Below are 11484 nucleotides of genomic sequence, written 5' to 3'. Positions count from 1 at the left end.
CCTGTTCTATTCTACCTCAAGGACACTTGCTCAATCATGTTCCTTGTTGCTTTATTCACAATATCCAGAAACTGGAAACAACCCATATGTCCCTCAACAGAAGAATGGGTAGAGAAAATGTGGTGTATTTTCACAATGCAGTATTACTTTGCTGTTAAAAAAAAAAAAGCTGGCATCATGAAATTTGCAGGGAAATGAATAGATCTAGAAAAAAATCACCCCAAGTGATGTAACCCAGAATCTGAAAGGTAAATTAGCCATTAAGTAAATGATAATCAGGCTACAATCCATAGAAACAGAAAGGTTATGTAAAGAGGAGGGGTCTGGGGAGACATTGGAACCTACCTAGGAGGGAAGAATAAGTTTTATGGGAGGAAAGGGGGTGGGTTAGGATGGGAGGGGTTCTGTAGAGGGAGAGAGTGTGGGAAGAGTCAGCTGGAATTGAAGGAGAGGCCACTTCTGGGGTGTGTGTGGGAAGCTAGAGCAGTGGAAACCTAGTGCAAAATATACCAGGGCAGTGGTGGCACAGAACTGGTTTCCAGGTGAGGTTTGATGCTAGTCTAGAACAACATGTGTTTTGAGCTTTAAATTATCAGGAAACCGATTTTTGTTGTTGTTGTTGTTGTTGTTGTTGAAGTCTTGGAAATGGACAAAAGCTTCCTATGCTTCCTGGGTGGCACACAGAATGAAGTTTTATTCTGTAGGAGTGTACACTCCTGCTGGCCTCTTTATGGACTGCATTGACCCATGTAAGGACAGAATCTAAGATGGAGAATGTGCAGTGACTGGATGGATTGTCTGTGAAGCTACAATTGATTTCAGTCCTGTAGGAAGAGATGGCATTCAGACATTGTTTTTTGCTGTTTGGATATCAACCGTTTTGCACTATTAGCAAATCTCAGTATGCTGGACTTCTCACATGGGTCCTTAAAGATTCTTCCTTTATAAAAGATAAGAGTGTAATTACACCATTATTCCTTTGCAATTCCTTGATTTATTACAGGCCAGAAGCACTTGCTCCATTTAGTGCATGCTGGATGATGGGGCACATTAACCCTGTAAGGAAAGTGGTCAGACAGCTTGTTTTCCTGTCAGTACATTTTGTTCCTACTCTACTCTAGTCTAGGTAATTCTCCTCCTGGGGTTAGAAGATCATCTGATATGGTGGACGAAAAGTGCTTCAACCTTCACCGGGCCCATAATGAACAAACCAGCCCAGTTGGACAAACCAGCCCAGTAGACAGCTTCTGCAGCGCTGAGATTAAAACCCTGGCCTTGAACCACCCCAGAGCTCTTTTAACCACCTGTCACCTTCATTCTTAGCATCTCGCCTGTTTCTGTTCTAATTGTAAGACCGTGATATCCAGGTAAGTAGAATTTGTTCAAGTATGAAAAGCAGGCTTAGAGGGTGAGGCCTGGGCGGGGCCAGCCCCAGGGGCGGAGTCAGCGCCGTCTCTTTGCCCTTCCCCCTTGGCTCCGCCTCTCCTGTCTGTGTCCGCGGCTTCCGCTTCCGATAAAGTTGTTGTTTTGCCAACATGGCGGCGCCCATGGTGTCTGGCTGGGTCTTGCTCGTGTAATGCTTGGGGAACGAGGCAGAAGGTAGCAGCTGCCCAGAGCTGCGCAGAAAGCCCCTACTGAGGCTCAGGAAGACCGAGACAGGCTCCGCTTTAGCCCCAGGAGTTGAAGGTGCGGACAGGCCGGGGAGTCCTGGGACCTTGCAGTTTTCCAAACTGGGAAAAGCTCCGAGATTCTAGTCTATAGGGTCTTTCAGCCATGGACCCTGTTGACAGCTCCGTACTCTTCTCGGTGAAAGCACACCTTCACATGGCTTTGTATTCGAATTCTCCTCTACTACTCGCCTCCCCCGGGTGCCTGGATCTTTGCTTCGGGGATGGGGGTTTGAACCCATCAATAGTACAACTTTGCGGGGGACCCACAGTATTAATTAGTACCTGCAGATCTTCAGAAGTCGTCTGGATCTTACAAGCACACAGCTTATAGGGAAGGTGGAGTTCCAGATACGAAATAACTTGCCAGAGATCCTGCAGGAAATTAGAAATAGCATATGCTTTTTAAAATCTGTGTTTTACTAGACGTGTTTGTTGACATTTGTGTTTTTATAAGACATGTTTGTTGGGGTGAGGTGTGTGTTCACTTACTCGTTTTGTTTCTTTGAGACTGGGTGTTGCTGTGTAGACCAGGCTGATCTTGAACTCACAATCAGTCCTCATGTTCAGCTTTCTGAGCTGAGTGTTGTTGGGATCAGGGATCAGGGTCATGTAGCCACCACTGTGCCTGACCTACCTTGGTTTCCTTCTTTCCCCCTTGTTTGACTTTTTTTTTTTTTTTTTAAACAGGGTTTTACAAAGCTGGCCTTGAACTCCTAATCCTCCTGCCTCTGCCTCTAATTAGACTTTTTTTTTTAACATATTCTTTTGGGAGCACATGGATGGATGCCTTTGTGTGCTTCTTCCTAATGTTCTCATTCTTCACCTGTTTCCTACTATTGCCCTAGGCGTCTCTGTTTATGATCATCATTTTGGACCCATTTCTCAGTACTCTTCTAAAGTATTCTTAAGTACTTTAACCTTAAACCTCATGTAAAGTGAGGTGAGGCCTGGGCTGATTTGAAAGAGGAGTGCTGGTGGGCAATGCTTTGGAAAGAGGCAGAGGGACAACGCTCCAGCAAGTAATGAAATAAGATGAGCCAGAGCTCAGGAAGAAAGGGTCCAAACTAACTGTAAATGTAAAATATGGGCCACATCTTCTTGGTTCAGTTATCTACACCACCTTCTGCCAAAATGGCTACTCTTGATGCTTGGGGGAGGCAGTATCTGTTAGGACTTTCATGGAGAGGTATTTGAAACAGCCCAGAGCTGTGCCTAGTAAGTAAAAGAACAGAAGATGGTTAAAATCTAAAAGTTGTGTAAATTTGTAGGCATGAGCACATTTGTTCTTAGTATATTCCCCTAGTGGATAGAGTCTGAGGGTGATCTTGGACCAATGCCTAAGAGTTTGGGGTTTATTTTTATTTTTTATTTTTTGCATTGCTCAGGATGGAACCAATGGCCTCAAACAATGCCAGGGAATTACTCTACCACTAAGCTGTATCTCCAGCCCCCACATTTACAGTATTTATTTGCTTTATTTTGGTTTTGTTGCTGGGGTTGGACTGATGTGATGAACGTCTGTTTTATATACCTAATCCTTGGATTTTCTTAACACATCTGGTTTTGTTTTAAGACTTATTTTTAATTGTGTGTGTGTGTGTGTGTGTGTGTGTTCACACGCTCAGGGGAGTGTGGGTGCCCATGCAGGCCAGAGGCATCAGGTCTTCCAGAAGCTGGAATCATAGGCAGTTGCAGGTCACTCACTGTGAGTGCTGGGAACCAAACGGCTATCCTGTACACGAGCAGCATGCTCTCATAACTGCTGTGCCATCTCTCCTGCCCCTCGTTTGTTTGTTTAAAGACAGAGTCCCACTGTATAGCCCAAGTTTCCCTACAACTCATGGTAGCCTAGGTTGTACTGGAACTCTTGACAGTCCTCCTGCCTCAGCCTCTCAAGCTACTGGCTTTCCAGGTGTCACAGTTTCTTAACTCCCCTGGCATACATACCTTGCCAAATTGCTTCAGAGAGGTGTTCTCAATTTGCTTCTACCAATAGTGTATACACATAATTATTTTCATTAAAACTGTAAGAAAGATATTTAACTGTTTTTATTTCTTTGATTGTAAAGTTGATTTTTTTCATGTTTCTTAGCCAACTCCCTTTTCTGGTGCTGTGGATTGAATCCAGGGTTTTGGACTTGCGAAGCAAGTGTTCTTCCACTGAGTTATACTTCCATGCCTATACCTTTGCCTAGTTTAAACATGTTTTTGGGGTTCTTTCCTCATATGTGAACTCTTTATGGAGTTGTATAACCTTTTGTCATTGTAGTTTGAGACAAATACTTTTCTTCAGCAAATTGTTTACTCTTTAGCAATTTATTCATATTTCTTTCTTCTTTTCTTTAAGACAGAGTCTCACTGTCTACCTGTGTAGCTCAGGCAGGCCTTGGATTTAAGATCCTCTTTTCATAGCCTCCTTAGTGCTGAGATTACCAACTTGTTTCACCCCACCAACTTATATTTTTTTGTATACAGATATTTTACGGTTTTGGAGTAAGACTGATTAATTGTGGTACTTAAAGAATTCTTATTAGCTAAGTTTGATGGTGTGTGGTGCCTGTAAGCCTAACATTTGGGAGGCAGAAGTAGGGAGATCAGGAGTTGAAGGTCATCCTTGTCTACAATGCTAGTTTAAGGACAGCCCAAGCTAGATGAAACCCTTCCTCAAATTCCCGCATCCCTCCAAAACTGGGATTTATGTCAGTTTATGGTTTGTCTTGGAGCTCTGATTTATTTTTTTCTCAAATATACTGATCAAGCATTTTCAGAGCTGTGGTGGTGCACATGAGGAGACTGAGGCAAAAGAACCGAAAATTAGAGGCCAGCCTGGGCTATATAGTGATATCCTAAATAGTGATATGTTCTGTGAGTGTGCACTCTTTTAGAGCCTGTAGTAATCCTGGCAACCTTTGATCCAGTGCCTTCATATAAGTAACGTGCCAAACCCCAGTAGATATGGAAAGGATTTCGGGAGACTCATATGGTTGGTACCAGTTTAGAATGCCAGGTTTCCTCATGTCTCTCTTGTCTTTTTACCTCTCCATTGCTGTTATCCAATGAGGCAGAAAGTTTAGGGTGTTCATTTAGTACCACATTCTAAACATTTGATGAAATCTCACCTTAGCCCCTTAAAAGGGATAAAGCTGGGAAATTCTTCATCAAAGTATTTCTGCCATTCACCTGAGGAGGAAACCAGGGAAATATCTGAATTAAGATTTGAATCCTAGGCAGTTATCCTGCTGGACCCCTGCACAGTGTTGTAATCCAGAGAGTTCTATAACAGAACTACTGCATGTTAGGTCATAGGTTCCTCTGTATCTTACCTGCTTCTCTGTGTATATAGTTGCTGTATAAGAATCCACTTTGCCCTTTATTTTTCATTGCTACGGATAGAATCCAAGACTTTGCACTTGGTAAGCATATGCTCTGTGTCTTACACACCCAGCCTCCTGGGACTCCTTTGCTGTGTTTGTAGTGCTTGGAACAGTGTGTGGACCTAGTATCATTCAATAAGTATTTGGCAAATGAAAAAACAAATGAATACATAGTTTTCTAAATAATGGTTATTTCTTGGCTTAGTCTATAAGGGTCTATTGAACTCATAACACACACATACACACACACACACAAATATATATATATATATATATATATATATGTATATATATATGAAAAATGTTAACTTTATTCAGAATTTCTAGTCCTTCTGGGAGACCTATGTTCAGATCCCTTGTGGTATTTGAGCACATAGCTAAGTCAAGATGTGCTTAGAGTTAGTTCTGGAGTTCAGAGAGATAGCAGTTGATATACTAGATAAATTGGAGGGAGGGCTTCCATTGCCTCCTATGCTGTTGGAAAGGTGTGTAATTGGCCTTTTGGTGGCCTCCATTTTTTCTGTGAAGGTTTTGTATATTTGGTGTTTGCATCATGGATTACCTTTATGTTTTCTTTTTCTTTCTTTCTTTTTTTTTTAAAAAGATTTATTTTGTATATGTGAGTACACTGTCATTGTCTTCAGACACACCAGAAGAAAAGCATTAGATCCCATTACAGATAATTTCGAGTCACCATGTAGTTGCTGGGAATTGAACTCAGGACCTCTGGAAGAGCAGCCAGTGCTCTTTACCACTGAGCCATCTCTCCAGCCCACATTTACATTTTCTAATAAAAAGTTTATCTAATTCAACAGAACTTCTAAAATGTTCTGTTAGGAAATGGTTAACAAAAGAAGAAGAGAAACTATGAGAACAGGCAGTAAATGCTGAGTGTGTTAATCAGGAAGACCAGTCTTGAGAGGTTCTGGGTGGCACATGTCATGTCCCTTTGCCCTCTTTTCTAGGGTCTTCATCCGGAAGAATGGCGTCAGCTTGTCAGAGGCTGAGTTTTTATGTCTCTCCTCTGAGAAGGCAGCTAGTGAGTGGGACACCTGTCATCCTGTGGGAAAGACTAATTCCAGGGTGCTCCAGAAGTATCTACAGTGCTACCGGGAAGTGGACGAAGGAGTACACACTGCAGACAAGGAAGGATGTGGAGAAGTGGTGGCACCAACAGATAAAGGAGCAAGCATCCAGAATCTCAGAGGAAGATGTGAGTACTCCAGGAGGGCAGATGCCGAACACCTGATCAGCAGCACCCTAAGGGAGGAAGAGCTTGTGTGGTTTACTGTCTGAGGGGATAAAGTCCAGTATGTCGGGAAAGGCATGGCAGACTGTCAGGAATGCGAGGCGGCTGGTCACATTGCATCTGTAGTTAGGAAGCAGAGAGTGGACTGGAAATGGGGCTGGGCTCTAGAACCTTAACTTCAGCAAAGCTCTACCTCCTAAAGCCTCCTCAACCTTCCCAAATGGCCCCACCAACTGGGGACCAAGTGTACAGACACATGGTCCTATGGGGACATTGCCCATTCAAGTCACATGAGTAGGGAAGAGGAGCTAAGGACTTGGACTCTGCTTGGTTTAAGATAAATTATGAGATGTGTGGCCTTAAACCAATTGAGTGTCTCTGTACTTTCCTTTTCTTACCTAAAATGGAGGGTGATAATAGCACTCACTTGGTTCCCAGGAGGATTGTTGAGAGGAGCAAAGGAGGTGACATAAGGTTAGGTCACAAGAAACTTTCCAGTGTGGTAGATGTGTCCATGTTAATATTGTACATGGTTGTATGACAGGCAGCCCCAGAGTAGATATTCTGGAGCAGCTTTGATTAGGGAAAATGCAACAAAACAGAAGTACTAGCAGGTGCTGGGTCCTTTTTTGACCCTTGTGTGGTAGGATGGAACCCATGGATCTAACAGGTCATAGGTGAGATTATTGGAGAGGCCTGTGGATCTGTCGGGATGTCATGTGAGGTGAGAAGTATCTGCTCCTTCTGATGTGGATTTGGTCGCAACCTGCTCTGCCACTTGAGCATTGTGGTCTGAGGAGGGCAGCGAGTATTTTCTTTGACGTGATCTGAAGTTGGGGGTCCAGCCTTCAGCATCTCAGTAGATCAGTGGATCTTGGCTTCTGGTCTCATTTCCTCTACCCTAAAGTAGTTGTATGATACATTTGGCTACCATTGATTTCTTCAGGAAATTCTCTGCCTCCTGTTATAATTGAATCAGAGCAAATACTAGAAGACTTTTATTCTGACTTTCCCTTTGTAATAGCAGCAATGGAATAGTGAAGACATTTGTAGAATTCCTTAGGTGGGGCCAAGGCAGGAAGCTGAGCGTCCCCTCATCTGACACTGTATTGAACTTGCCTTTCCTTGTCTCCTGACGCTTACTGGACTCATACTCATTCCTTCTGAGAGTGGGAGCTGTTTATATTCAGCTGGGAAGTAGTTTAGGCATTGTTTAGAAAGAAGACCTATAATTAAGAGAGATATAAAGTGTCAAATAAATAAATGAACACTAAAAAAGAAAGTTGAGAAATTTACAAGGAAAACTTGGCCTTTGCCTTAGCCCCATGGTTCTTAGTTCCTTACATTGTTTATCTTGCAGGTTTGTTTTGAAAAATCAAATGAGAAAATGTGAGTGAACATTTTTGTGATGGTTTGTATGTGCTTGGCCCAGGGAGTGGCACTATTAGGAGGTGTAGCCTTGTTGGAGTAGGTGTGTCACTGTAGGTAGGGGGGGTTTAAGACCCTCTTCCTGGCTACCTGGAAGTCAGTTTTCCACTATCAACCTTCAGATGAAGATGTAGAACTTAGTTCTGCCTGCACCATGCCTGCCTGGATGCTGCCATGCTCCCGCCTTGATAATGTACTGAACCTCTGAAACTGTAAGCCAGCCCCAGTTAAATGTTGCCCTTATGAGAGTTGCCTTGCTCATGGTATTTGTTCATAGCAGTAAAACCCCAACTAAGACATTTTTCAAAGTGAAGACTTCTACATTGAAGTGTTAGATAAGTAGGTAGATAGATAGATAGAAAGATAGATAGATAGATAGATAGATAGATAGATAGATAGATAGATACTTCTAAAGTGTTAGATAAATAGGTATGTAGGAAGGAAGGAAGGAAGGAAGGAAAGAAAAGGAAAGGAAAGGAAAGGAAAGGAAAGGAAAGGAAAGGAGGAAAGGAAAGGGATAAAATCATGTATTTTACCAGGGACTGTGAACCTGACTGAACACTGGTGTATATGAAGCTTTAGAATTCACCTCACATTGATATTAAGTATGTTTGAAGTCCATCCAAGTGAGTCTTTAGACGCTAAGTGTCTTGCCACTTAGCTATCATCAAACCACCATTAAAAAAACAACAGCAACAATAATAACCCAAAACTAAAAACCTCACAACTTCTATTTAGTGAGCATTTTATCATATACTGGGTACCATTTCCATTGGTTGAGTTATTTAATATCAGAACAGCCTTGAGAGTAGGTATTACTTTTACCTGGGGAGTTAGAAGCTGGGACCCAGCCCACCCTCTGAGAGCCCTTCGTCTGTGAAAGCTTCCTGTATCACTCATCAGTGGAGCATAGACTGAGCTTGGAAAGGCATGGAGATTTGTCTGCATGAGTCCTCACACCTCCTGGCAGAGTGAGGGTCAGAACTAGAGGCCCTGCCTGTGTGGATTCTGTTACAGCTTCAGAGAGCAATCCCAGAGATGCAGAAGTCATGTTCTAAATCACAGTCTGATGGTGAGATGGAGCCAGCCTTTAAAATTACCCTCTCCCCTTTGCTGGCATTTGTACTTTCTCTTAAAGGCTTGAATTCCTGCACTTTTATGTAATTATGAAAATTTCCCTTTCAGGCAGATTCCTACTCAATTATAACACAGACTCCTGTCATTTCTCTTCCCACCTCCAGATGATGGAACTCATTTCATTGTCACAGAGGAAAATGACTTAATTCACACAGAAAAGCACAAGCAGGGACAGGCAGTAGGCTGAATGTATTTCTGCAAAAACAAAAATGTTCGTGGATATCAAAGACTCACTAGCTTTGCTTTTCTGTGTGTCTCTGTGAACTCAAGGTTGGCGCTCAGCTGTGCTGTCTGTGATTATCTGATATTGTCATTAATTTACTCTTCACTGAACAAACATACAAAAGAGAGGCTGAGAAAACCATGTAGAAAATGCTTGGACAAGGTTGTTAATTAATATGATATATTAAAAAGGACAAGAAGATAGGATGATTGTAATAGAAGAAAATTGTTTTACATAATAACTTGGAAGTCGAAAACTAGAAATAGGCCAGTTCTGGAACAGGCCTGATGTCCCAGTACTCAAGAGGTCTGAGACCAGCCTGGGCTACAAAGCAAGACCCAGTCTCAGAAAGCAAGAAAAACAAGAATAAAACCAAAAAGAACCCACAAATGTATATGTCAAGGATGTTTATTTCTTTTCTAGATCCCAAAGAACATGATTATAGTTTTTTTCTTTTAGCCCTAAAAATTCCCAGAGAAAAGCTGTGGGATCTAATCTGTTGCAGGTAGGAGAAAGGAGACAGTTTTAGTTTTGCATCTAGTAGAAATAGCTGTGTGTTTTCTATAAGAACCTGTTCAGAAGGGAAAAGGATCCTCTGTCACTTACCTTTTCTTTCCCCCATGCCAGGGATAAAGCCCGCGAGCTTGCACAGCCTAGGCAAGTGCTGTATCATGGAGCTAAGCCACCAGCCCGACCTAGACTTCTTAAAAGCAGAGAAGCCCCCGAGGGCACAGCAGCCCCTACCTCAGGCCTTCTCACCCCCAAGGTCCTCTATCTCTGTAGCCGCCCGCAGCCACATGTAAACCGGGTTACCTGTTGAGAGAATTTTGGGGTCATAGGGAAGAGCGGCGAAAAGAACGGACGGCCAAGTCAATGTTCACTGATCAAAGCCGTAAACTTTAATGGCGCCGGACCTTTTAACAGTTTGGGCAAACCCTCCCCCCAGACTCCAGGCTGAGTTCCAGTGGAAGTTGTCTAGCTTCTCTTGGAGGTCTTCGTCTTGACTGCTCCGGCAGCTGGGTGGGTCACCTGTTTAATTCAGGAATCCCTATACCTGGAGGAACAATGAACTTAACCTTTACTACGAGCGCTCCACCCTAGGTGGAGCAGGATCCTGGCTAACTGGGAGAAGTTAACCTTGACCAAAGTCAAACTCTGACCAAGTGCAAGACTGCCCCAATATGGCTCTGTACATATCTCCACCTCTTGTACAGCAGCCCTACCTCAGGCCTCATCAACCCCCACCAGGTCCTCCATTCCCCACCTCCACTCTGCTTATTTAAGTCATTGTCACCAGTAGTACAGAGGATGCTTTGTTTTTGTACTCTCCAGATTCTGAGAAAAGCTTTAAAAAGCGTTCCCTTCTCCAGATGGTATCACTCATCTACTTACCTTGGTCATTTCTAGAGGACTGACAGAACAAAGAAAAGTTGCCTTTTGCATTTTTGCAGGGTTGGGAGGTGGTGGTCGTTAGCTATTGTTTGTTGTTTTGTTAAAGATTTAAAACCTCTGATGAAATTTAAGAACTTGGCAAGAAGCTGGATATGACATGGCAGCATGTGTTAATGTACACCTGAAATCCAGCACCCTGGAGGCAGAGGCAGGAGGATTGTTGCAAGTTTGAGGCCATCTCCTATTACATAGCAGAATCCTGTATATAAAAACAAAAACAAAAACCTTTCTACAATTTGATTTCTAGTTCTGCTTCCTAAGTAAAGTTGTGTATTAGTTATTCTTGTTGTTGTGATCAAATACCAGGCAGAAACAACATAAGGAAAGGTTCATTTTGGCTCACAGTTTCAGACAGTACCCTTTACCGCGAGGTGAAGGCAGCTGATCATATTGCATTACAGTAAGCAAGCAGAGACTGACAATGCAGCTACTGTTCTTACTCACCCTGTTTCAGTTCCAGTCCTGAGTCCATGGAAGAGTACCACTCACAATTAGGTTTGGTCTTCCCACCGTAGTTAACCCAGGTTGACTGACATGCCCAGAGTCTTGCTTCCCTTGGTGATTCTAGGACCCTGCCAGGTTAACAGTTGGTATTAACTATCACGAGTAGGCGCTGTCTACCATCAGTTATGATACTAGCCAGCGATGTTTAAAACATCACCTCCCACACATGCACAGGAAGGGGTGTGACTTCTTCTCTCTGTTTGTATTCAGTATTTGGTGTTTAGGCAAAGCCTTGGTGCCTCCCAAAACTCTAGAAGAAGTAGGGACCAAGAAGGGAGAGCCAGAAGACCAAAATTAACAATAGTGTGGCAAGAGATGATCCACCCTCACTGACCACCAGCTGCGGTTACCCGTCATTCCCCCAGATGCCCCATGGCAGAATCTGAGGCTCGATTAGAGGAGCCTCCAGTTCCCTGGACAGGATTTGTAAAGTCTGCTGGGTGGATG

The 11484-nt window shown here is 43.1% G+C and overlaps 1 protein-coding gene across 3 annotated transcripts in view; it reads left to right on the top strand.

The window, feature by feature from the left end:
* The first annotated feature begins 1522 nt into the window (after window positions 1-1522).
* Window positions 1523-11484, top strand: part of Lars2 (leucyl-tRNA synthetase 2, mitochondrial) — a 94142-nt gene continuing 84180 nt past the window's right edge. For 2 of the 3 annotated variants that reach the window (XM_052186873.1, XM_052186871.1), the window contains exons 1-2: window positions 1523-1686; window positions 6010-6257. In XM_052186873.1, coding sequence (XP_052042833.1) covers window positions 6027-6257 — 231 coding nt within the window. In that variant the 5' untranslated portion in view covers window positions 1523-1686; window positions 6010-6026. Of the gene's footprint in view, window positions 1687-4271; window positions 4278-6009; window positions 6258-11484 lie in introns of those variants that run through there. The other variant, XM_052186872.1, reaches the window with a different exon arrangement.

The sequence above is a fragment of the Apodemus sylvaticus genome, chromosome 7 (assembly GCF_947179515.1).
Source record: "Apodemus sylvaticus chromosome 7, mApoSyl1.1, whole genome shotgun sequence".
NCBI classification, from domain to species: Eukaryota; Metazoa; Chordata; class Mammalia; order Rodentia; family Muridae; genus Apodemus; species Apodemus sylvaticus.
This window is presented reverse-complemented; position numbering and strand designations above follow the sequence as displayed.